The sequence below is a fragment of the Tachyglossus aculeatus genome, chromosome 19, assembly GCF_015852505.1.
Source record: "Tachyglossus aculeatus isolate mTacAcu1 chromosome 19, mTacAcu1.pri, whole genome shotgun sequence".
Classification (NCBI taxonomy): Eukaryota; Metazoa; Chordata; class Mammalia; order Monotremata; family Tachyglossidae; genus Tachyglossus; species Tachyglossus aculeatus.
Window position 1 is genome coordinate 18,345,470 of NC_052084.1, and position 26,175 is coordinate 18,371,644.

General features: G+C 54.3%; 2 protein-coding genes across 9 annotated transcripts in view; one reads left to right on the plus strand and one right to left on the minus strand.

The window, feature by feature from the left end:
• Positions 1-8,979, plus strand: part of DAAM2 (dishevelled associated activator of morphogenesis 2) — a 109,268-nt gene extending 100,289 nt beyond the window's left edge. For all 3 annotated transcript variants that reach the window (XM_038761281.1, XM_038761283.1, XM_038761282.1), the window contains exons 21-26: positions 264-432; positions 889-996; positions 2,588-2,648; positions 3,458-3,589; positions 7,171-7,341; positions 8,204-8,979. In XM_038761281.1, the coding sequence (XP_038617209.1) occupies positions 264-432; positions 889-996; positions 2,588-2,648; positions 3,458-3,589; positions 7,171-7,341; positions 8,204-8,422 (860 nt within the window). In that variant the 3' untranslated portion in view covers positions 8,423-8,979. The remainder of the gene's footprint in view (positions 1-263; positions 433-888; positions 997-2,587; positions 2,649-3,457; positions 3,590-7,170; positions 7,342-8,203) is intronic.
• A 9,482-nt stretch (positions 8,980-18,461) lies between these two features.
• MOCS1 (molybdenum cofactor synthesis 1) overlaps positions 18,462-26,175 on the minus strand; it is a 135,523-nt gene continuing 127,809 nt past the window's right edge. For 3 of the 6 annotated variants that reach the window (XM_038761277.1, XM_038761273.1, XM_038761278.1), the window contains exons 5-11: positions 25,740-25,801; positions 24,821-24,932; positions 24,392-24,504; positions 22,683-22,793; positions 21,308-21,428; positions 21,105-21,152; positions 18,462-19,878 (exon numbers count right to left, since the gene is read on the minus strand). In XM_038761277.1, the coding sequence (XP_038617205.1) occupies positions 19,115-19,878; positions 21,105-21,152; positions 21,308-21,428; positions 22,683-22,793; positions 24,392-24,504; positions 24,821-24,932; positions 25,740-25,801 (1,331 nt within the window). In that variant the 3' untranslated portion in view covers positions 18,462-19,114. Of the gene's footprint in view, positions 19,879-21,089; positions 21,153-21,307; positions 21,429-22,682; positions 22,794-24,391; positions 24,505-24,820; positions 24,933-25,739; positions 25,802-26,175 lie in introns of all 6 variants that reach the window. The other 3 variants (XM_038761279.1, XM_038761276.1, XM_038761275.1) reach the window with 3 other exon arrangements.

A 26,175-nucleotide genomic window follows, 5' to 3' on the forward strand; every position in this document is an offset into this window, starting at 1 on the left:
TTCTCTGAGCCTGTTACCTCATCTGTAAAATGGGGATTAAGACTGTGAGCCCCACATGGGACAACCTGATCACCTTGTAACCACCCCAGCGCTTAGAACAGTGCTTGGCACATAGTAAGCGCTTAATAAATGCTATTATTATTATTATTATTATTATTATTATTATTATTATTATTATTTTGGGGAGTGGCCTGGCATTTTCCCAGGGTGCCTTGCATGAGGCCCTCACTGGGGTGCTGGGGGGCGTCCGCTCTCCCCTGCAGCCATTCTGCTGGCCTCGAAGGAGCTGACCCGCAGCAAACGGCTGAAGCAGCTGCTGGAGGTGGTGCTCGCCTTCGGCAACTACATGAACAAGGGGCAGCGGGGCAGTGCCTACGGGTTCAAGGTCGCCAGTCTCAACAAGATTGCCGACACCAAGTCCAGCATAGACAGGTGGGAGGCCCCACCACTGTCCGGTCTGGCCTTCCTCAACCTCCCCACCCCCGATCCTTGCCTTGCCCCCTGTGAGGCCCTCCTATCCGGCCCCAGCCTTGACCCAGAACTTCCCTGGACCTCTGTTCTCCTGTTGCGCCATGCTCCAAGGTCCGAACCTCTCAGGGTCCCGCCTACTCCTCCCCTACCAAAGCAACACCACCCCATCGGCTGGCCCGAGAAAGCTGCCCGGAGCCAGCTATGGCTCCTCGCTCCAGGCTGGGACCCTCCCTCCCCAGCCAGCACAGTTCTGGGCAGTTTTCCCGTCCCACCCCAGTCCAAAATTTACGGCCACTCTCCTCACCCAGTCTGGGGACCTCTCCGCTCCCTTGGACCATCCTCCTGTCCCTCCCCCTCGCCCCCTCCATCCCTCCCTCCCCAGGCCAGTGGCCCCCTCTGATGGGTCCCTGCTCGCAGGAACATCACGCTGCTGCATTACCTGATCATGATCTTCGAGAAGAATTACCCCGACATCCTCAACGTGCAGGCCGAGCTGCAGCACCTGCCCCAGGCCGCCAAAGTCAAGTGAGTCCGGGGGCCCGACCCGTCTGGACCCCAACTCGGAGGGGGCAGAGGGCAGTGAGAGGGAGTGTGGAGGTCTGCCGGCATTTTCCCTGGACTCAATCCCTAGGAATGGCAAGCAGGATTTGCTCTAGGATAGATACAGGTTCCCTCTCAGCGTCGCACCTGGAGGGTTTCCAGTCCTCTACCTGTCTTGACTACGGGAGGGAGAGTCAAGCAGAGGCCTACCCATTCCATTCCTAGCTTGGGCAGTGGCTACCAAGTGGAAGGCAATCTGCTGCAAGTCAAAACTCCCCTGCAGCGGCTTGGGAGAGAGTCAAGGGCGGAGAGTCAAGATTACTAGGTGAAAGGAGGCCATGGTAAACCACTTCCATATTTCTACCAAGAAAACTCTCTGGATACACTACCAGAACGATTGCAGATGGAGGTGGGGCATTCTGGGGAGAGATATGTCCATCATCAATCGTATTTATTGAGCGCTTACTATGTGCAGAGCACTGTACTAAGCGCTTGGGAAGTACAAATTGGCAGCATATAGAGACAGTCCCTACCCAACAGTGGGCTCACAGTCTAAAAGGTCCATGGAGTCGCTATGGCTCAGAGAAGACTCGATGGCTTAAGACAAGCAAGATACAAGTTAATTAGGTTGGACATAGCCCTGTCCCTCATGGGGTTCACACTCTTAGTCCCCATTTTACAGATGAGGGAACTGAGGCCCAGAGAAGTGAAATGACTTACCTAAGGTCACACAGCAGACACGTGGTGGAGCTGAGATTAGAAGCCAGGTCCTTCTGACTCCTAGTCCCATGCTTTATCCATTAAACCACTGGAGAGTTTATCCTCCCTTTTCCAGCCCTGCTAGGAGCATGGCCTGGTAGAAATTAGTCAATCTTATTTATTGAGCGCTTACTGTGTGTAGAGCACTGTACTAAGTACTTGGGAGAGTACATTATAACAGATATATTCCCTGCCCACAATGAGCTTGTAGTGTAGTGGGGAAGACAGATATTAATATAAATAAATCAAGTTACACAAATGCATATAAGTGCTGAAACAGCACAGGGCCAGTCAGGGATGCTTGAGTTCTAATCCTGACTCCACTATTAGCCTGCTGTGTGACCTGGGCAAAGTCACTTCACTTCTCTGTGTCTCAGTTTCCTCATCTGTAAAATGGGGATAAAATACTCACGCACTTTCCTTATTAGACTTATGAGACCCATGTCGGTCAGGAATTATGTCCAACCTCTTTATCCTGTGCCTAACACAGTGCTTGGTATGATGCTCAGCACATAGAAAGTGCTTAACAATAATAGTGATGATAAGATAAAGGACTTATTATTTGCTGAACACTGTACTAAGCACTGGGGTAGATACAAGTTAAACAGATTGATCAGAGTCCTTGTCCCGCATGAGGCTCACAGTCAAAGCTGGAGGGAGAACAGGTAGTGAATCCACAGGCTGCAGATGGGGAAACTGAGGTAGCTCTGGCCCGGGGTTTTAAACCTGGGGACGGACAGGGGGAAGCCCCCTCACTGCACTTCTCCTTCTCAGCCTCACTGTATCCCCCCTCCCTGCCCCAACATTTCTCTTGCAGCCTGGCCGAGCTGGAGAAGGAAATAAACAACATCAAGAACGGGCTGCGAGCGGTGGAGGCGGTGCGTATCCCTGAGCCTAGCTGGGCAAGAGGCTCCGCCTGGAGCCCCGAGGGCCGTCGATCCACAACGGGAATGGTCTGGGGTGTTCGCCTCCCCTCCTCAGTTTGTCTGAAACTCTCTAGGATGCACTGGCCCTTCTATACCCCCACTCCTGGTCCTCCCGAATGCTGGAGGCTGCCAGGGGGGTCCCAGAGTGGCCGAGATGGGCAGGCTTGGGGCTGGACTTTGCTATCCTCCCTGCTCCCCACCTTCTTGCCAAGCCACGCTCAGCGCTTGAGCATTTGAAAGGGTCACATCTCGGGGCTCTGGGACCCAGGCCCTCCACCCTGCTGATCCTCCAGCCCCGACAACCTGAGACCCTCTTGCTTCCCTCCCACTCCCCTCCGCCCCCCTAGACTGTGAGCTCCTTGTGGGCAGGGAATGTGTCTGTTTATTGTTGTATTGTACTCTCCCAAGCACTTATTATGGTGCTCTGCACATGGTAAATGCTCAATAAATACAAAGTGAATCCCCAGACCTCTGGTCTTCTCACCAATGGCTCCCAAGCCCCTACATCTCCAATCCCCTGGTCCACTCATCCCGACTCTCCAGAGCCTTCTGGGACCTTTTAGGATCTAGGTCCAGATCCCAAGCCCTCTGATTCCTAAGCTCCCCTGATCCCTGGGGTGGATTCCCTAATGCGATAGAACCTATGGGAGCTGGAGGAGACCATGGCTGGGTAGGTGAGGATGGGGGCAGGAACCCTCAGAGCAGAGCTCTCTCTATCCCCTTCTAACCTTCATCCTCTCCTCCTCCTCCTCCTCCTCCAGGAACTGGATTACCAGGAGCGCCGAACACGAGAAGCCGGGGATAGGTTCGTTCCTGTCATGCGGGATTTCATCACTGTGGCCAGCTTCGGCTTCTCCGAGCTGGAAGATCTGCTGAACGAGGCCAGGGATAAGGTAGGAGCCCCTGGAGGCTGAGCCAAGTCAATCAATCAATCAAACAATGGTATTTATTGAGCACTTACTATGAGCAGAGCACTGTAGTGAGCACTAGGGAGAGTATAACAGAATTAGCAGAAACGCTCCCTGCCTGTGACGAGCTTAGTCTAGTCTACCCATCCTGCCAGGCAGGAAAACCAGAGAGGGCTCATCAGCATGGCCCTTGGCAGTGTTGTCTAATGGTTAGGGTCATCAGAGGATCACAGTTAAAATCAGAGCCACACGTGATCCAATAGTCCATGGACCAGGTCAAAAATCAGAGCTCGATTGTTGACAGGCTCAGTTCTTGGAAAGGGTTGCGGGTAGCCCTGACACCGGGGCTCATTTTAGGGTTAGAGATGGGGTCAGGATTCCACGCTTAGCCCTTTGTCTGTCGGTGAATTAATATCCGAGGTTTGGGTCGGATGACTCTGTGATTTTAGTTGAGAGCTGGAATGTGGTTACACCATCCCAAATTTGGGTTGTTCCCTATCCCTGCTGGGGCAGGGGTCAATCAATCAATCAATCAATCAATCAATCGGATTTATTGAGCACTTCCTGGGTGCAGAGCACTGTACGCTAAGCACTCCCATGGCTTCGACTACCACCTCTAAGCGGATCATTCCTCTCTCTCACCCATTTATTCCACCTATCACTAAATCCAGTCGGTCCCACCTCCGTGACATTAGCAAAATCTACCTTTTCCTCTCCTTCCAAACTGCTACCACGTTAATCCAAGTACTCATCCTAGTCCGCCTTGATTACTGTGTCAGCTTCGTCGTTGACCTCCCTGCCTCCTGTCTTCTCCCCACTCCAGTCCATCCTTCGCTCTCACGTTCCCAGCCTACCGGCTCCCCCAACTCACGGAAGGAGACTTCCCCGCTGCCACGCCACCAGGGAGAGATGTGATGGTCTGGATGGGGGTCTGCATCTCCTTGCACTGATGGTTTCAGAGGCTTCACTTGAGCCACTGAGGTGTTTCTTTAACAGAACCCAGCCCCCAATACTTACTGTGGATGGATGGAGATCCAACAGGGAAATTCCAGTTCCCTCTCGGTTGTTCCCAGAAGCCAGCTCTCCTTCTGCAGTAGTCCCTCCCTAATGGCGGAAACAGAAAACAAAGATAATATTAATAATAATATTAGTGTTATGTGTTAAGTGCTTATTACTATGTGCCAGGTACTACACTAAGGTCAGGGTAGATACAAGTTTATCAGGTTGGACACAGTCCCTGTCCCTCAAGGGACTCACAGTCTCAATCCCCATTTTACAGATGAGGTCACTGAGGCCCAGAGAAGTGAAGTAACTTACCCGAGGTCACACAGCAGACAAGTGGGAAAGCTGGGATTAGGACCCATGACCTTCTGAATTCCAGGCCCGTGCTCAATCCAGTAGGCGATGAACAGCTGCTGCACACCATCAGCAGCAGCAGCAGCGGTGGCATTGGCCGCCACTCCGTTTATTAGAGGCCGTCCCGTATGCAGGGGCCTGTACTGAGCGTTTAGTAACAAACAACAGAAGTTCAAGACACCCTCCCTGCCCTTGAAAAGCTTGCAGTCTAATTTATAGAACACCAAACAACTCCACACTACCCCGACATCCCTAGCTTTCCTCCCAGGGACTCATTTTGGACCTGTCATCTGTGGATTTATCCACAACCGACTTGGTCCTATCAATCAATCAATATGTTTCCTGCAAACAAAGTCAAACAGAAAAAGCAAGGCCCTTGTTCACTGCTGCATAGCAGTGAGGCCTAAGGGAAAAAGCCCAGGCATGGGAATCAGGGAAACTGGGTTCTGGGTTCTACTCCTGTCTCCACTAACTGCCTGTGGTGTCACCTTGGGCAAGTCATTTCGGTTCTCTGGCCCTCAGTTTCCTCATCTGTAAAACTGAGATGCACTCCTTGTTTTGCCTCCTCTTTAGCATGTGAGAACCATGTGGGACAAGGTGCTTGGCACATAGTAATACTCAACAAAAACCACAGTTTGTTTTTCCCTGCCCTTAAAGAGGTTGCAGTCTAGCGTGGGAGTAAGACAGATGAAAATTATTTACAAAGAGTCGGACCAAAGGAAGTACAGGGAGATAGGTAACAGTACAGGATGAAAAGACAGATAAAATTGCTCAATAAATAACTGAATACATAATTCAGAGACACGTGTATATTAAGTGCTGAAGAGAGGAAGGAAATGCATAAGTGCAGTGGGTATTGACACTACGAGGGTGTTGTAAATTCATCAATCAATTGTCAGTCATCAGAAAAGACTTCATGTTTCTACAACTTCCTGGGAGGGTGAATTCCTTTGATTTACCACCTGCAGTGAGGTGACTTGGTTTCTTAGGTCCTGAGATGATTGCATGCAATGTCCTGAATGAGGTCCTTGGGGAAGGGACAGAAGGAGCAGATACAATCCCTATTCTTGGGCTATAAGTTCAATGCAGGAGATTGAAGTGAAACAGACAAGCAAGTGGAGGAAGAATATGAGTGAGACAAAGAGCTTAAATATAATTATGGAATTCGTGCCATTTTGCATTATGAATAATTATATACATGAATTGCAGAGATAAGTGTGTTGGTAGGGGTTAGAGTCAGGTGGGGAGGAGGAAGGAGGATTTTCATGGTTATTTTTTTACATGGTATTTGTTAAACACTTATTATGTGCCGGCCACTATACTAAGCGCTGGGGTAGAGACAAGCTAAACAGGTAGGATACAGTCCATATCCCACATAGGGCTCACAGAATTAATCTCCATTTTACAGATGATAGAGAAGCAACGTGGCTCAGTGGAAAGAGCCCGGGCTTTGGAGTCAGAGGTCATGGGTTCAAATCCCGGCTCCACCAATTGTCAGCTGTGTGACTTTGGGCAAGTCACTTAACTTCTCTGTGCCTCAGTTACCTCATCAGAGTATTTGTTAAGCGCTTATTATGTGCCAAACACTGTTCTAAGCACTGGAGGGATACAAGGTAATCAAGGTGTCTCATGTGGGGCTCACAGTCTTCAACCCCATTTTACAGATGAGGGAATTGAGGCACAGAGAATTTAAGTGACTTGCCCAAAGTCACACAGCTGACAAGTGGTGGAGCCGGAATTCAAACCCATGACCTCTGACTCCCGAGCCCGGGCTCTTTCCATGGAGCCACACAAAAAGAGATTGGTAAAGACAAAGAGAAATCCAGTTAGTCCAGGAGAGAATACCTGTAGATCCACCCAGCAATCTACCAAGGGCATTGACTGAGCACATACTGTGTTCAGAGCACTGTGCTAAACGCTTGGGTGAGGACAATACAACTGAGTTGGCCGACACAATTCAGTTGGCAGGCATGATTCCTGCCCTCGAGGGGCTTACAGCGGGGAGCACCTCTGCTAAGGGATGACCAGTCTCCTCCCGACCATGCCCATTGAGAGGAGGTGGGAGGGAGTGGGGAAACTGAGGCTGGCTGACTCCTAGATGGAGTCACCAGGGAGCCAGGCTGGGCCGCTGGGTGAGCCAGGGGGCCTGTGGGAGGGACGGGACAGAAAGGGACCTCCTGGGACCAGGCCTCTCCTTTCCCCTCTGATAGTTCACCAGGACACTGAAGCACTTTGGAGAGCACGAGGGTCACATGCAGCCGGACGAATTCTTCGGCATCTTCGACACCTTCCTTCTGTCCTTCGTGGAGGCCAAGCAGGACCTGGACAACATGAGGAAGAAGAAGGAGGAGGAGGAGCGGCGGGCCCGAATGGAAGCCATGGTGAGGGCAGGGGCTTGGGCGGGGCGGGGGAGGGAGGGCGTGCCTTATCGGCTAGGCCGTACTGCTTCCCGCTACTTCGTGCAATTAATCAATCCATCAATCAATGGCATCGATTAAGCGTGGCTTAGTGGATGGAGGTGTGGGCCTGGAAGTCGGAAGGTCATGAGTTCTAATCCTAGCTCCGCCACTTCTCTGCTGTGTGACCTTGGACAAGTCACTTCACTTCTCTGGGCCTCAGTTACCTCATCTGGAAAATGGGGATTGAGATAGTGAGCCTTACAGAGGACAAGGACTACGTCCAACCCGATTTGCTTGTATCCACCCCAGCACTTAGTACAGTGCCCAGAACATAGTAAGCGCTTAACAAACACCACGATTATTATCAATCATTATTATTGAGCACTGTGCAGAGCACTGTACTAAGCTCTTGAAAGAGTACAATACAACAGAGTTGGTAGAGCAGCGTGGCTCAGTGGAAAGATCCCGGACTTTGGAGTCAGAGTTCATGGGTTTGAATCCCGGTTCCGCCACTTGTCAGCTGTGTGACTTTGGGCAAGTCACTTCACTTCTCTGTGCCTCAATTTCCTCATCTGTAAAATGGGGATTAAGCCTGTGAGCCCCCTTTGGGACAACCTTGTAACTTCCCCAGTGCTTAGAACAGTGCTTTGCACATAGTAAGTGCTTAATAAATGCCATTATCATTATTATTATTAGAGACGTTCCCTGCTCTGAATTAGAAGCTCTCCGGGCAGCCTCTCAGAGTTTCCTCAGCCCTTGCCTGCAGTGGGATGGGGGAAGAGTTGGGGGGCCCAGCGTCAGGATTCCCACCCACACCCCCCACCCTTCTCGGCCTTCTCACCAGCTGAAGGAGCAACGGGAACGGGAGCGGCAGCGGCAGAAGAAGACACCGGTGGGTAGTCCCACGGAGGAGAGCGGGGAGTTCGACGACCTGGTGCTGGCCCTGCGCTCCGGCGAGGTCTTCGACAAGGACTTGTCCAAGCTCAAGAGGAACAGGAAGCGGTCAGGAAGCCAGGCCCTGGACACCAGCAGGGAGCGGGCGGCCACCAAGCTAAATTATTGACAGCAGGGATGCAGGCGGTGGACAGAAGAACCGGGGAGGGGGAGGGTGAATAGGATCTTGCTCCCACCCTTTCCCTCGAGTGTCACCTCCCAAAAAAACTCCTGTTCCTTCCCAGCCCCCTCCCCAACCCCTCTACCACCTCCAGAGCTGGAGGGCAGGTTACTGGGGGCCTCCGGTCACCCCAAAATACTCTGGCCAGAGGTGCTCAGAGAGAAGACCCCCCAGCTGGCCATGTAGAAGGGATGGATAGGGGCCTATCACGCCCCCCGTCAAGCTGACTGCCCCTCCATCCCAGGAGAGGCCCGGCCTCAGCCCAGAGAGCCAGACTGACCTCTCAGTGGTCGTTAGCGTAGTCTCGTGTCCGGTTGTGGATCCGCCTTGGGACTGTTCATTCTCCAGGCCTCTCCCACCACGCGTGGACAGGCGGGGTCTCAGAGCCAGCCCAGACTAAGACCTGTCATTCAGAAGACCAAACAGGGTCTTCCAGCTTTGGAACCGAGAGGGAGGAGGCTGGGTCCGGAGTTGGAAGCAAACCCTTCCAACTTGGAGAGGAAAGGGGTCGGGGGGATGGGGTTTGGTGTGGGGGGGAAGGTGAACAAGATGACCAAAATGCCAAGGAACGCTTTGAAGGGAGGGAGGTAGGAAAGGGTCTAGATAGTAGGGCCGTGCTTCATCAACCTGTAGTTATTTATCCCTGTCTGTGTTGGCACTGTTGGGGAGAGAGCCTGAAAAAAGGGGTGCCACTCAAAGTCCTAGGACTATAGGTCTGGTCTACCTTTCCAAGTCTTTGAGAGACCCTGGGGGAAAGGTGGGGGACTGCCCCCTCACCCCCAGGCCCTATTCTTCTCCAGCAGGGCTGGGGGCCCCCGGTTATAGGAGTGAAGAGGAAGTCCCGAGGGAATGAGAGACGTGGTGGCGGCCAGCTGCCTGGAGCAGCAAAAAGAGAAGGGAAGAATTTCTTCTTGTGCTGCCACTGGGCTCTCTGAGAGGCCGCTGCTCCAGCCTTTCAGATTGGCACGGGCCCCCAACCTTCTCACCCTCTCGCCCCTCCATTACCAGGATCCCTTTATGCCCGTCAGCACCTGAAGCCAGAGAGCGAAGGCAGCAGAACTGTGGGACTTATTCCCGCTTTTATGAAAACGCTGACCTTTCCACGGTCCGATTCCTTCTGACGCCTGAACTGTTTCAGATCCCAATGTGCTCACTCGCAAGATGGTGTCGGACTACAGTTCAGCACCGGGTTCCTCTTCTCCTGGTTAGAGAGAAAAAGCCTAGGCCATTTCCGTGGCCATGTCAGGATTAGGGGCAGAGATGGGTCAGAGGTCAGGGGGCCTGGAGGTCAGTGTGGTCAGGGATGGGGTGGGTTGGAAAAGGGAACAGTGGTCAGTGATTTTGCAGCACTCATGGGCGGGATGGGTCAGACATATCCCCCCACTTCCCTGACTCTGGTCCTCCCTCCCCTCAGTTCTGGGCCTCCTTGCCTCCAGCTCAGCTCCCTCAGAGACTGAAGCGTGCCTAGTGGATAGAGCAAATGTCGAGGAGTCAGAAGGATCTGGGTTCTAATCCTGCCTCTGCCACGTCTTCTCCGTGACCTTGGGCAACTCACTTAACTTCCCTGTGCCTCAGTTCCTCATCTGTAAAATAGGGATGAAGACTGTGAGCCCCTTGTGGGACCACAAATCCAACCTGATTTGCTTGTATCTACCCCAGTGCTTAGAACAGTGTTTTAACACATAGTAAGTGCTTAACAAATGCCATCTTTATCATCATCATCAAGGAAGTCGAAACCCCTCACCCAGGATCAGAACTCCTCCTGGGCCTAACTGCTGCATGGTCAATTCTGCTACCACTACTGGGATATTCAGCTTTTCATTTTCACAGACATTTCAGAAAAGCAAAAGGAAAACACACCTTAAGAAAAAAAAACATCAAAAAAGGCTGTGGCAGCGGGGGGGAATAATTTAAAGTAATTTTATCGCCCACAGTATTAGCAGCTATCTTGGCACTTGGAGTAATATTCTTCTCCCTCAGCGGGACTGCGTTGGGCTTGGCCTTGAGCAAGGGCTGTGACCTTTAAACCAACTAACTGACCAAGGGGTTGGAGGCACTTAATGCAGGGCGGGGAGGGGGGCAAAACTCTGGGTCCAACTGGGGGAGTGGGATGGGCAGGGGGAGCCAGCCATGGCCTGTCTTCTGCCCACCCCCACTTAGGGAACAGGGCTTCTGTGACGTGCAGGGAATTGGATGGGGGGAAGTAGGGTGGAAGCAGGGGTGGAGTGAGGACATGGGGGTGGGTGGGCTTCTCTGGACTCTGCTTTCTCTTGGTACCGTGGCATCCTACGTCCAGGGGAGCTAGGAAGGGGTCTGTCCGGAGGGCCAAAGTGAAGGAGAGTAAAAACTGGAGAGGGGCCAGTGTTGGGGTCTCTCAAAACTCCAGGCTGCTCTGACTCCCGGGCCTGGCCCCAGAGGAGGACTTGGCAGGGAGGGGAGTGGGGAGTGGTGATCCGACATTATTTTTTACCCAGACCGGTCTCGGGGGAATCCTGCTGGGCTGTGGGCCCAGAACCAACTGCGTATTTCCAGGGAATCCCTGGATCAAGGGTGACCTCGGCTGGGGGCTTCGGATCGGGATCCTGGAGCTCTGGGGCCAGACGGGACAAGAGGGGAGGGAAGAAAATTGCAGCTGGTGGGATCTAGGTTGGACAGGAGCTGTGAAAGATAGAAGACAGTGGACTGGAACACCGAATTAGGGGAGCAATCTGAAGGCTTTTTAAGGGTAGACAGTTGTCAGATGATTTGTCTCTGGTGCTTTCCATCTGTGATGGGTTGGGCTAAGTGACCTCTGGAGATTTCTTGTTTCGAGGCCTGAGATTTTAGAGATTTGCACCTTTGGCTTGAGGAGAGTAGAACGGTAGGTTTGCCTCTGGGTGAGGGGGGAAGGTAGAGGGGCTTTTCATTCCCATCTTTTCCCCGGGCACTTCTGATTCTCCAATCTAGGCTTTGTCGATTATTCCTTCCCCCGACCCCAGCATCCCAGACATCTTGGAACAGAAGGAATTGAAATGGATCCGATCTATTCAGAATCAAGCCAACCCGTCATCCTGTCTGGGTTGGAGAGTGTCCTGCCAAGGGCAATGGATGGCTCAGGTAACTCCTGCCAGCCCAAGGAGTCTGGGATAACCGGGGGGCTCAGTTGAGAGTGCCAAGGTGGCAAGTCCAATTTTAGCCAATGAGCCATATGCTGTTTAGAGCCCAAAGTGGCCCTTCCCAAGAGGGGGTCCTAGCTCTAACATCCCAAGATTCAGAGCACATCCAGGAACATTTGAGACTTGACTCAAGCCCAAGTTTGCCTTATTTTCTGGTATCTACCAATCACTCAATGGCATTATTTTGAGCACTGCTGTGTGCAGAGCACTGTATTAAGCGCTTAGGAGAGTACATTCTAACAAGAGGTGGTAAATGTGATCCTTGCCCCCAAAGAGCTTGTGGTCTACAGGGGAGACAAACTATAATATAGATTACGGATAGGGGAAAAATTAGAGAATGGAAAGGCAAGAAATTCTCATGCCTATGTCTAGAGATCAGGCAATGGACTAGATTCCTAGATTCCAGTGGCTTAAGGGTTTCTGGATTTTGATTCCCCTGACCCTAAAACAATCCTAATCTTCTTTATCCATTGGCTCTGGGCTCATCACTACCAGTGCTCCTCTCCTCTCTTCTACTCTCAATTCAAGGATCCCTCTTCCAGCTTCTTTTCTCTAAGCACTTAGTAAAACACATTGAATCAAGTGGGTGCCCAATAAAGTAACTATTCGATTGGAATGTTCCAGGGGAAAAGGGGGTTCAGGAGTCCAGAATCCCAACCCCTTGTTCAGTGGCCTTAACCTATAAGTGCCTCAACTTGTCTGGTCCCTCTGGTAACCTGGCCTTTCCATCCCCTTCTCTGAAGGGACTTGCAAGAATCACCCTGCTCTCTTCTCGCCCCCCACCCCCTCTCTTCAGCCTCTGGCTCTACTGCCCTGAGCAGAGACTGGTTGTGGAGCTGGGGGTGTCCCCCATTTCCTGTCTCCCTGAGAGAGTGGATGCCCCCAGTTCTGGCACAGGATGAGAGAAGCGGTCTGAGCCTTCAGGTGGATAGATGGTGTGGAGAGGGGGCACCAAGTGAAGCTTCTGAGTGTGTGTCAGTTGGTGGGGGTGAGGGTGGGTGTGTTTGTGTGTGTGTGTCACGGTGACTGAGAGAGGGCAGCTAGGCTCCCGGGAGAAGAGGAAGAGGAGGAATGGCTGGTTGGGGAGGTGAAAGGGAGAGTCAGCCCGGTGGGGAGGTTGCTTCTAGTGGGCCCTCATGGGCCCTGAGCGAGGAGCTAGCTAGACCCAGCTCAATTTCAGAGCCAGTGTCTTCCCAGAGGCAGCCCCTTCTCAGCCTTGAGAGCCCCTGTGGGATCTCTGTGGGGCCGAGGAGCAGAAGAGGCTTCTGGTAGGGTTTCAGCTTTCAGCTTGGTGAGGGGTGAGGAAATGAGAGGATTTGCAGGACGGGCAGCCAAGTTGTGGGAGAAGTTGGAGCGGGGACAAAAGGGGAGACAAGGTCTGTGCTCTGATTGTCTGCGCCCCCCTTCCCCACAGAAATCGCTTTTCATTCAGAGGTCTCCCTGTTGGGAAACGCAAATGTTCTGCAGTTTCGTTTGCCCGAACCAGGGCCAGGTTGCCTACGGTTGTTGGTCTCATTATGCACTAGTTTGTCTAACTGAGGGAGAGGTTCCCCAATGCGGGCCCTGGATATCAAAACTCGATTGCTTTTCTTACTCTAGCCGGCGCCATGGGGGACGTGACCACAGCGAGGTTGGGTTGCCCTCCCCCTACCAGCCTGCTCGTCCATGGCGACCAGCCCCCGGAGGTGAGGAGCCCGTCGGAAGACCGGGCCCCCCACCCAGAAGACAGGATCCTGTCAGGGGACCAGCTCCAGGTGTCAGGCTCCTGTCAGGGGACCAGGCCCAGGGGTCAGGATTCATGCTGTCCCTCACCCTGGGGTCAGGGGATCAGCTTCCAGGGATTCTGGTCTACGGGATGACTGACTCCAGGGGGATTCTACACTCGGGGCAGGTCTGTTTCATTATCTCACCTCCTCTAACATCCACTTAGTTCTTCCCTTCCCAACTCTCACATCCTTGATAGGCCCCCTCCCCTGCCTCCAACCATGCTCTCTCTCCGCTGTGGATGGGTTCACAGACTTTCACTGCTACAGGAGTGCAAAAACCTCCACTAGTCCCCAGTAACTTGCCCCCCAGACACACTCCCTTCACCCAGAAGAAACCAAATCCACGTGACCCGCAAACTTCTTGCCAGATTTCTGGGGCCATGTGGCTCTGAGGAGGTCGATAAAAATCCCATATGTGTCCCCCTCCGCTCCCCTGCGGTTTCCTCTGGACAGCTGGGGGGCCTCCACCTGAAGTCTCCCCCATCCTAAGTATCACTTAAAATAGAGGCATCCATCACCATCCCAGGAATGACCGAGGTGAAGGAAGGAGGGAGGAGGCTAGCCTTAAGAAAATGAACAGAGGGAGCAGCAGCATACGGGGTGGGGTAAAGGGAAAGAGAGGGGGTGAGGGGAGGGAAATTTTGCCTTCATTCCCCAAGAGGATTTTGGGTTTGCAAGGGAACAGCCTGGTTCCTATTGGCTGTGAGCCAGCCCCCTTTCCCGTCCCTACTCCTTGAAGGGCCTGCCCTGTCGGGAAAGGAACAGCTCTCCTCAGGCTGTGCCCGAGACCCCCAAGGTGACTAGTGTGACCGCCCCCACAACTCTGAGCTCAGCCTCTAGCCACCCCTTCCCACCCCAGGGTAGAAAAAGTGATGGCAACGGGGAGGAGAGGAAGTGATAGAAGCGGGGATGGTACTATCTCTTGGTCATTGGCGCCTTCATCTTCTTCTCAGAACCCTGAGGAGGGGGGGCTACCTTTTCCCTCCCTCGGGGCCAGCCCCCCTCCCTTGGTACCACCCTACTGTCTATTGGCCCAACTAAGACTGACCCTAAATGACTTTAATGTACAAACCTGTAGTGTCCTTTCTATCTGCGCCGTTTTATAAGAATATAATGTAATACTAAACAACATTAAATCTCTATGTTCCCAGCCAGCGCCGGTGGTCGATTCCTTCCAGGTTCTAGCCAAACTCTCTGGGTTCAGAGAGGGGTGCGAAAAGGGGAATTCGGATTCATCTTTATGGGAACAGGTTTTGGGAGGGGGACGGCTGAAGTCTGGGGTGTAAATTATGGCGTTGCTGTGTTTGGATTATTCCGGCGAGATCTCCCAGCCTGCTGACACCGATTAATGAAGAGTGGGAGGTCCTGGGCACCTCGACCCCTGTCGACCACGCACCTCGGGATGCCCATCACGCTCATCCCATTGGAGAAGACCGGCCAGCCCAGAGAGGACACTTCTGGGCCTCCACCCTACGCAGTCGGTGCCTGCTACTTGTCTGCTGTGTGACCTTGGGCAAATCACTTTACTTCTCTGTGCCTGAGTTACCTCAGCTGTAAAATGGGGTTTAAGATTGTGAGCCCCATGCAAACGGTGTCCAATTTGATTAGCTTGTATCTACCCCAGCACTTAGTACAATGCCTGGCACATAGGAAGCACTGAACAGAGACCATAAGGGAAAACAAACAAACAAAAAATACATCCAGCCATGACTGCATCAGTCTCCTTGACCATCCTGTTTCCAGATTTGCCAATCCATACTTCACTCTGCTGCCCAGATCACTTTTCTAGAGCATTGTTTTGCACGCAACTCCTCTAGACTGTAAGCTCCCTGTGGACAGAGAACGTGTCTCCTAATTCCATTCCACTGTACTCTTCCAAGCGCTTAGTACAGTGCACACAGCAAGTGCTAAATACCACCGATTAACTTCCCCACTCCTCAGAAACCTCTGGTGGTTGCCCATCCACCTCTGCATCAAACAGGAGCTCCTTACCATTAGCGTTAAGGCATTCAACCAGCCCTCCACCCCTTTTATGTACCCTTGCTCCTAACCACAACAACCCAGCTCACACACTTGGCTCCTCTAATATCAACCTACTTACTGTGCCTCTCCCCCTCTCAGGGTGGCACCTGGAGAGTTTCCAGTCTTCCACCGAATCTCGACTACAGGAGGGAAAGTCAAGCAGAGGCCTTACCCATTCCATACCTAGCCTGGGCAGTGGCTAGTGAGTGGAAGGGAATCTGCTACAAGTCAAAACTCACCATGCTGGGCAGCAGCAGCGTGGGAGAGAGTCGAGGGTGGAGACTCAGGTTTACTGCGCTGAAGGAGGCGATGGTCAACCGCTTTTGGATTTTTTTAACCAAAAAAACTCTATGGATACATTACCAGAGAAACTGCAGGTGGAGGTGGGGCATTCTGGGAGAGATGTGTCCACGGCGTCGCTGTGGATGACTTGACAGCGCCTCTATCTAGGCAAGTCACCTAACTTCACTGTGCCTCGGTTCCACCATCTAAAAAATTGGGATTCAAATCCATTCTCCCTCCTATTTAGACTGTGAGCCCCATGAAGGACCTGATTACCTTCTATTTACCCCTGCACTTAGTACAGTGCTTAGCAAATAGTGAGCACTTGACAAATACCACTCCTCAGTGGTTGGCACATAGTAAGTGCTTATTAAATACCATGATTATTAAACACCACAATTTTTATTTCCACAGATCCCATGCTCTTGCCTGGAATTCCTTCCCCTTCACACCTGGTAGACCAGCACTCTTCCCATCTTCAAAGCCATACTAGAAATCACATCTCCTTCAGGAAGACTTTCTCGACTTATCTTTTTTCTCCCCCCGCCCTGCTGCAACACTTAAGTCCTAACTAAGCCAACACCTTCAATACTCACGATGACCCGAGCCCTCACAGTCCTTGTATAGGTAACTTCAGACTGGCTTCCACTACCGGTAATTTGTTTAAGGCTGTGTCTCCTCCAATAGATTTTCATATTCCTTGAGGGCAGGAATGGTGTCTACCAACAATATTGCACTTTCCCAAGTGCTTGGTACAGCGCTCAGCACATGGGAAGTGCTAAATTCATTCAATCGTATTTATTGAGCGCCTACTGAGCACTGTACTAAGTGCTTGGGAGAGTGCAATACGGCCACAGACACATTCCCTGCCCACAATGAGCTTATGGTCTAGAGATAAATGCCATCAACTGACAGAGAAGGAAGATGCCTGATGCAGAAGTCACCACACAAGAACCATCCCTGAGCGCAGGTGGGATTCTCACTGGACCCTGAGAACCGAATGGGTCGGAAGGAGGGAGGAACTCAAGACATCATTCCTGTTACTACTGTAACCTGATCAGCCCCCAACCTTGAACCCCATTCCTCCCCATCCCACTCCTGCTCCTTCCTGCTGAGTTCAATTTTAGTCTCCCGGGTCATCTAAGTCATCTTTTTCCATGGAACATGAGGCTCTAAATAAATAAACCCATCCAGATTCCGAGAGGGGGTGGGTCACCCAGGCATACCAAACCACAATTTCAACTTCCCCCTTCTTCCGTATCACACTGGATTCTCCCAGGGCCCCTCGTCTCATCTTCTTGACCTCCCCCTATCTCTCTGCCTATCTTCCCAAACCCCCAAAGGAGCCCCCAGCTTCCCTGGCAAAGGACGCTGGAGAGTTTAGAGGAAGCAGCTGAAGTTGGAGGAGTTGGGACGCATTGACGTCCGGGGCCTAGGAGAGAGCAGCGGACAGACAGTGGCAGCCCCCCGTGGGACAACCTGATCACCTTGTAACCTCCCCAGTGCTTAGAACAGTGCTTTGCACATAGTAAGCACTTAATAAATGCCATCATTATTATTATTAAATCTGGCTCAACTCCCAGAAACCCTTGTGGTTGGGTGGCTTTGGGGCTACAGCGTGGGCCAAGCCCAGCCCCAGAGGGATACAGAGTGGCTAGACCCCCTCCTCGTTCCTGTCAGCTCTCTCTAGCCTGTCTCCCCTCTCAACCCTAACCACTTTACCACCACCAGATTACAGATGGCATGGTACTTGGGGTTTTTTTTCGTGGTATTTGTTAAGCACTTACTATATGCCAGGCACTGTATTCAGCATTAGCGTAGATACAAGATATTCAAGTTGGACACAATGTCCCATGTGGGGCTCACAGTCTTAATCCCCATCTTACAGATGAGGAAACTGAGGCACAGATAAGTGTAGCGGCTTGCCCAAGTTCTAATCTTGATTAGAATCCAGGTCCTTTGGCTCCCAGGCCAATGCTCTTTCCACTAGGCCATACTGCTCCATACTTGTAGGGACGTCAGGTTTCTCTGACTCACGGCCTGTGGAATAGGAAGCTGGCGGAGAAGGGGCTCAGGGTGCCAGCTTGGGGGAGGGGGCCGTGGGAGCAGAGCGCTCTGCTTCCACAAAGACCATGTTTGGGGCGCAGTGGAGGGGCAGGAGGAAGATTCTCAGTCTCTTTTGTTAAAGATGAAAGCAGAAGACTGGGCTCTTGACCCCATGCAGAGGGGCTGAGTTGATGGGGAGAGGAAGAGGTCAGAGCCCAAAACAGGGCAGGGGCACGGCCTTCTGGTCCCCTCCCAGGGGAAGCGGGCAGGAATGGGGCTGTCGGAGGGCAGTAACAAGGACACATCTTGGTCCTTGGAAGGAGCTAAGCACACACTAAAGCCTTGGAGGGGTCAGTCGGTCTTAGCTGCATCTGATTCGAGAACCGGGTCTGAAGCAGCATGGCCTAGTGGAAGAATCCCAGGCCTTGGAGTCAAAGGACCTGGGTTCTAATCCCGGCTCTGCCACTGGTCTGCTGGGTAACTTCTCTGTAAATTGGGGGATGAAATGCCTCTCCCTGGACGCCTTGTGGGAAAGAGACTTTGTAGAACCCAATTACCTCGCATCTAACCCAGCGCTTAGTACAGAGCTTGGCACACGGTAGGCATCTACCAAATACTCAGTTACGATGAGGCTGTACACTGAGGTTTTCCACGTCGATAATGTTAGGCTTGCCTCTTTCCCAGTGCTCCGCACAGTACTTGGCAACTAGTCAGCGCTTACCAAATGCTATGATTATTTATTACTTCTGATGCAGGGGGAGGGGAAGAGGGAGGTCCCTGCAGGGATCCTACAGAATTCCCAAGGTCCTCAGTGGAACTGAGCTGTGTTACTGCCATGGCCCCCCGGGCAAGATACAGGCTGGGCAGGAGGGCAGGTTGTAGGACAAGCAGCATCCGCTCGAGAGCCGTTACGGTCTGGTCATCAGGCAGCCGCCAAGGCAGGGCAGGGTGTGGGGTATCCGCTCAGTCTCACGGCTTTTCCGCTTCCTTCCTCGAGGCCATTTCCTGCTGGCCGGCATCAGTGTCGGCCCCGGGGATGGGCGAGAGGCGAGGAGCCGCTACACCCAGGCCCTAGAGCTCCTTGGGGGCAGCTTTGGGCAAAGCTGGGGTGACGGGGGGTGGTGGGTGGGTGGTCCTGGCATCTCCCGGGATGGCAAATGATCATCACTCTCAATCCTGGCGCTGTCGACACTGGATACTGGAGAGTAGCCTGGGCTCGGGGAAACACAGACGAGGCCAGAGCATGGAAGCAGACAAACACCAGGGAGGAATTCTCCGCTGGCTGCCGGCCCCCCGACACAGGGAAGGAGACCCTGGGTGGGTCACGGTCCGCCCGGGGGGAGTGAGGCCCAGCCTGGGCCCCAGAGGGCCTAGCTTGGGACATCGGCTGGAGGGTCGTAGTGGAAGTCTCCACGCTGCCCGCCCGTCTTGGAGATCAAGCGCACCTCCTCCACCACGATGTCTCTGCTGACGGCCTTGCACATGTCGTAGAGGGTCAACGCGGCCAGGCTGGCGGCCGTCAGCGCCTCCATCTCCACCCCGGTGGGCCCCAGGGCGCGGCACGTGGCCTCCACCCGCACGGCCCCGCGCCCCTCGTCCAGGGCCAGCCGGACCTGGACCTGGCTCAGGGCCACGTGGTGGCACAGCGGGATCAGCTGGCTGGTCAGCTTGGCCCCCTGGATGCCGGCCAGCTGGGCCACGGCCAGGGCGTCCCCCTTCTGCAGCCGGTTCTCCCGCAGCAGGGCGAAGGCCCGGGGCCCCAGGAGCACCACGGCAGAGGCCACGGCCGTCCGCTCCGTGGCCGGTTTCCCTCCCACGTCCACCATGGCGGCCCGGCCCTCCGCGTCCACGTGGGTCAGGCGGTCCGTGCCGGGCGGGGGTCCCCCAGTCGGAAGGCACACGGTGTCGGGGTCGGAGTCCTTGGGGCCGGAGCAGCGGTGTCGGAGCGGGACCTGCCCCGGGCCGGCTGCGGGGATCGCCAGGAGCCACCCGGGGTCTGCCAGCAGCACCCTCCACCGCGACCCGCCCGTCCCGCTGGGCACGGGCCGCCTAGATGTTGTCCACAGGCCCGGAGCGGGGCCCCAGGATGGCTCGTCGGGGAGGTGCGGCCGGACAGCTCGGAGCGGTGGGCGATCTGGGGGTGGGGGAAGAGGGGAAAGAGACTTTGACGACCACGGTGATTTGGAACCCCCTTCCCCTTCTCTCTGGCCCTGGTATGGCAGATAGCCCAGGCAAGACAAAGTAGTAAAGTCTGTTGTGGGCAGGGATTCTCTCTACTGCCGTATTGTACTTTCCAAGCACTTAGTACAGTGCTCTGCACACAATAAGCACTCAGTAAATGCGGTTGAATGAATTGAATGAATGGAAAGGACACTGGGTGGGGGCCGGGCGACCACGGGTCACGGGGGAGAGGGGTGTTCTTAGAAGTGGGACAGGATGCGGCCTATCGCAAGGCGCTCGGGCCTGGGTGACTCCTAATCCCGCCTCTGCCACTTGTCTGCTGTGGGACCATGGATAAGTTACTTCACTTCTCTGGGCCTCCATTACCTCATCTTTTAAATGGGGATTGAGAGTGGGAGCCCCGTGCGGGACAGGGGCTGGGTCCAACCTGATTAGCTTGAATTTACCCCAGCGCTTAGTACAGTGCCTGGCACATATAAGCGCTTAACAAATACCATTAGAAAAAAGAATGAAATGGCTGAGCAGCCCAAGATAGAGAACCACGAACGAACAAACTCTTTCACATCAAGGAATGGTGTAGCTTAGGGGCTCTACAGGTATTTGAACCCAATAAAGAAAGGCCCAACAAAGCAAGGCAAATCCCAGTTGCTTCCCCAAAGGCCTGGGACAAAGTGTCATCCGATGGGCTCTTAGTGTGCATCGTGAGTTTATTTTTTGTTTTTTGTGGGGTTTTTTGGTATTTCTTAATCGCTTACTATGCATCCAGCACCGTACAAAGTGCTGGGGTAGATATGAGTTAATCAAGTTGGACAAAGTCCCCGCCCCACATGGGGTTCACACTCTTAATCCCCATTTTACAGATGAGGTAACTGAGGCTCAGCGACTCGCTCAAGGTCACACAGCAGACAAGCGGTGGAACCGGCATTAGAACCCAGGTCCTTCTGCCTCCCAGGGCCTTGCTCTATCCGCTAAGCCCCGTTGCTTCTCAATCCGCCCGCTGACCGGCCCCGGGAAGCCCAGTGTGGCCTGGGTCACACGACCCCCAGCCCCCCGGCCCCTCCCAGACGGGGCGAATGCAGACTCACTGGAGGGAGGAGGGGAGTCAGAGGGGAGAGGTGGGGGTGAGGAGGAGGGGTCGTCGGGGGGTGGGTCATCGTTACGTACTGATCATTCACCCACCGATGAGGATCATGGGCCGATTCTTCATCTGGGAGATGTTGAACATGCCTGGGGCAGGGCGGGGAGAGGATGGGGGATGGCGTTGGCAGACAGCGCCGGGGCCCCCCACCCGGCCCGACACCCCCTTACTGTCCCAGCCCTGGCGCGCCCCATCCCGCTCGCCCACCCGCCCGTGCTTTCTCCCCGGAGGTGGCCTGGCTCACCCGCGTGCTGCCGCTTCTTCCTGCCAACAGCTGCTCCGATGACCCGCATCAGCTCCTCCTCTGGGGCCCCGGCCCGCAGATGGTCCCTCAGGGACACTTCCGAATTCCCGAAGAGGCACACCTGAGCGGAGGGGGGGGGGTGGGGGGGATAGGACGCCTGAGACCCCCCTCCCCCTCAAGGGCTGGGCGGTCGCCGGACTCTGGGGGGGCCAGAGCCCTGGCGTCAGCGCCCGGCTCCTGTCCGGTGAGATGGAGTGGGCACTCAGAGGCATTCCCAATCCCAGGGGTCCGGTGGGGAGAGCCGTGCCCCGAGATCAGGGCCCCCAAGGCTGGGAGGGGTGGGGACGGGCATGGCGGCTTTAGGCAGGGTGCTGTCCAGTGTCACCGCCTTGGGGCTGGGAGAGGGAGGGAGGAAGAGGGGGAGGAGCCTCCTGTAATCAATTTATTTCTATTAATGTCTGTCTCCCCCTCTTGACTGGAAGCTGGCTGTGGGCAGGGAATCTGCTATATTGTACTGTGTCAAGCGCCTAGTGGAGTGCCCTGCACACAGTAAACACTTAATGCATACACCTGACTTACTGGCTCTCCACGGGCCAGTCCCGAAATCAGCCCTGGCCCTGATTGGGGGGATGCCGGAGCCTGGGGAGACCCCAGCGGAGCACCCCCCCACCACAGGCTTCTGGAAAGAGGCACCATCCTACCCCTTCCTCCTCTGTCTGACCCTCCACGAGGGTGTTCTATGGGCCCAGGAGCTGGCACGGAGGTCAGTCAGTCATTCAACCATTTTATTGGGCTCTTACTGTAAGCAAAGCACTGTACTGAGCGCTTGGAACAATACACAGACACGTTCCCTGCCCACAACGACCTTACAGTCCTGCGGGACCAGTCCAGACCCCTTAGAAACGTACGTAGACATGCTTGGCGGCTGCTGCTTCCTCCTTCCTGTAACTTATTTTTATACCCATCTCCCACACTAGAATGTAAACTCTTTGAGGAGAGGGATCATGTCTCCCAGCTGTACTGCACCCTCCCGAGCACTTAGTACAGTGCTCTGCACACAGTAAGTGCTCAATAAACCCCAATGACTGATTTCCCCACTGCCTCACTGACTCCGTAGCGTCTCTGGCCTGGTTGGCATGCTGAATCCAAGCTGCGAGTGGGAAATGCCTAGAAATGGGGTTCACTGTGGGCAGGGAATGTGTCTACCAACTCTGTTATACTGTACTGTCCCCGGCACTTAGTACAGTGCTCGGCACACAGTAAGTGCTCAATAACCGATTGATTGAGGGAGGCTGCAGAAGAACAGGAGTTGCCCCCTGCTCCCCTGGTCCCACCATAAGCTCCCAGTGGAGGTTCCGGAGAGGACAGGGCCGACCTTGAGATTCCCGTCAGCCGTGATCCTCAGCCGGTTGCAGCTCCCGCAGAAGTGCTCGGACATGGAGGTGATGAAGCTGATCTGCCCCAGGAAGTGGGGGACTTTGTAAGTCTGCTCGGGAGGGAGAGGGAGGTTAGGGGGTAAGCGGGGTGGGGATCCCAGGAGTGGTGACCCCGGGGAAGCAGCGTGGCTTCCTGGAAGGAGCACGGGCTCGGAGTCAGGACACCTGGGTTCTCCCACTTAATAATAATAATGGCATTTATTAAGCGCTTACTATGTGCAAAGCACTGTTCTAAGTGCTGGGGAGGTTACAAGGTGATCAGGTTGTCCCACAGGGGGCTCACAGTCTTAATCCCCATTTTACACATGAGGTAACTGAGGCACAGAGAAGTTAAGTGACTTGCCCAAAGTTACACAGCTGACAATCGGCAGAGTCGGAATTTGAACCCATGACCTCTGACTTCAAAGCCCGTGCTCTTTCCACTGAGCCACGCTGCTTCTCACTTGCCTGCTGGGTGATCTCGGGCAAGTCACTTCACTTTTATGCGCGTCAGTTTCCTCATCTGTAAAATGAGGATTAAATTCCTGTTCTCCACCCATGAGCCCCGTGTGGGATGGGGACTGTATCCGACCTGATTGCGTTATATCCGCCCCGGCACTCAGGAAAATGCTTACCACATAGAAGCGCTCAACAAATAGCACCCGTTATCACTACTGGAGAGTCCAGAACTTCTGGCAAAGTCCTCCTACACTTCAGCCAGAGAAGGTGCCCGCACTCTCACCTCCCCATGACCCTGGGTTGGCAAGCGAAGCGATGGAAGCCACAAGCCCTTGGCTGGTCCTCCCAACCCTAAGCCAGCCCGGGGACATGGAGGCCTCGCCCTCGGAGCTTGAAGAGGTGGCAGCTCCCGTGACGGAGCCTCCCCCGGGTGTGGTCGTAATCTCCTGATCCCCTCTGGCGTGCTTGGCACGGAACCCCAGTAAAGACCTCTTCCCACGTCTGTCAGCTCCTTCAACACGATCCTCAAGCCCATTTCCTCCTGATTTGGCCTTTCCAAACTCGCACTCAGTGCCTGCCCCCTTCTCTGGATGACCCGGGCACAGGGGCTTTTTTTAATTTTTTATTTCTATGGTATCTGTTAGGAGCTTACTATGTGTCGGGCACTAGCACTGGGGTAGATACAAGATAATCGGGTTGGGCACAGTCCATATCCCATGTGGGGCTCAGGGGCTTAATCCCCATTTTACAGATGAAGTGACTGAGGTACAGAGAATTGAACAGTGCTAAGCACTTAGTGCAGTGCTCTGCACACAGTAAGCGCTCAATAAATACAATTGAATGAATTGAATTGATTACAACAGATAAGTGGCAGAGCCAGGATTAGAACCCAGGTCCTCTGACTCCCAGGCCTGGAGTGCTCTATCCACTAGACCACGCTGCTTCTCATGCTGTTTCTGCCACGCACACCGCATCCGTTATTTCTGCCAGTTTTCCTGCCTCATCCTCCCCAGTACACAGACCAGCAGCCTCAGTCCAGACTCGGGAGGGTACCGAGCCATGCTATTCTCAGGAAGGATAAATAGGGAAACGGGCTCAGGGAGGGTAAAACATTTCCCCGGGGCCACACAGGAGTCAGCGCCGGAGCCCAGCCTCTTGGTTCAGAGCTTAGGATTCCCAAAGCCCCTGGGGCCGCGTGGCCCGCCCCTACCTTAGCCGTGCTGGAGTCCTCGACCGGCAGCTTGACCAGCTCTGGCCAGCGCCCCTGGATAGTGTCCAGCATCTCCTTGTAGCTCACCATCTTCTTGAAGTTCCACTTGTTGCCTACGGGAACGAAGCACACGGTACTGGTCACCCCGAGAAGGTGGGCACCATTTCGAGGGGGACGCGGTCACGCTGAGGGGGGCCACCGCCTAGCCCTTTGAGCCGCCCTCCTCCAGGAAGCTTTCCACGACTCATGGAAGGCCCGACCGGACCTCCCCCGTCCAGCCCGCGTCCCTCCTGTGATCAGGCCCCCGGGAATCTCAGGCAGAGCGACGCCCAGCTGCTGACCAGTCAGTTGGATTTACTGAGCGCTTACTGTGTGCGTCTGCCCGCACCTCACATTTCCGGAGGCCCGAGGCCCGTCCCCAGTACTGACCGTCGAAGGGCATATACTCGATGAACCGGACGTCCACAGGCAGCTGCTCACTCAGTGCCACAAAGTCCAGCAGTTCATCCTCGTTCAGGCCACGCATCACCACACAGTTTACCTGATGGACCGGGGGGAGAATGGCCGAGCCTCAGACCTGGTGTGACTGCCCCGCTAGGGATGGCCTGGCCTGTACAGGCCCGGGGAGAGGCCCTCCCCTCCTTCACCGCCCCCCACAACACTGGTCTGGTCCCCCCCAATGCGGGCCACTCGCCTCATGGGGTCAGGGGCAATACCGGGGAGGAGGTCTCTTCAGACCGAGCTGACTGAGCCCCACTGACCCCTATTCCCCTCTTTCCACCCCCGCCGAGCCAGGGTTCTGGCTCTCCTCCATCCCCTCAGACCAGGGGAAGCCAGTCAAAGGCTGCTTCACCGTAAAACAGCAGTGTGGGGGCAGTGGCAGCCACTGCTGCAGTGCGGGACGGGGGAATGGAGGAGGGGGGGATGCAGCTGAGTAGAAAAATGGAGGGGCCAGATGGTTGGATCTTGGGGCAATGGAGCAAAAATAATAATAATAACGACAGTATTTGGTAAGTATTTATGATGCACCAAACACTGTTCTAAGCGCTGGGGTAGATACAAGGTAATCAGGTTGGACACAGTCCCTGTACCACATGCGACTCTCAGTCTTAATCCCTATTTTACAGATGAGGTAACTGAGGCCCAGAGATTTAAAGTGACTCGCCCAAGGTCACACAGCATACAAGTGGCGGCACCGCTATTAGAACCCAGGACTTCTGACTCCCGGGCTCGTGCTCTATCCACTTGGGCACGCTGCTTCTTTAAGAGTCGGACTGGTGGAGGGGAATGGGCGAGGCGGAGAAAGCGTTGACACTCCCTCCCTCCCTTTCCTTCACTCTCATCTCACCTTGACAGGGTCGTAGCCCAGTTCGATGGCCTTGTGGATGCCCTCCATGACCTTGTGGAAGCCTGAAATCCCAGATAAAGTCATGAATGGAGGCACACGGTCCCTGCCCCCTAGTCACTTCATCCCCCTGCAACACCCCCAACCCCGCCCACGAACTGGCCCCCAGCTTCCAGATGAGTGGGAGGGTTGGGCTAGAACGAGGAAGGGGAGTATGGGGGGCAAGGCGGAGGTCTCATCCCTAGAAGATGGCAACAGCAACCCACATTCCTTCCCAGGACACATCCCATTCCAGAACCAGACAGTCAGCGGTTCCACTTCTGCCCTGGGCCCCACCCGACCACCCCCCGGCTCAGCACAACCTGCCTGGGGACTGGGACACCTGGGCCCCATCCCTGAGGTATGACTAGGTGCGCCTCAGTCTCCCCCTCTGTAAAAG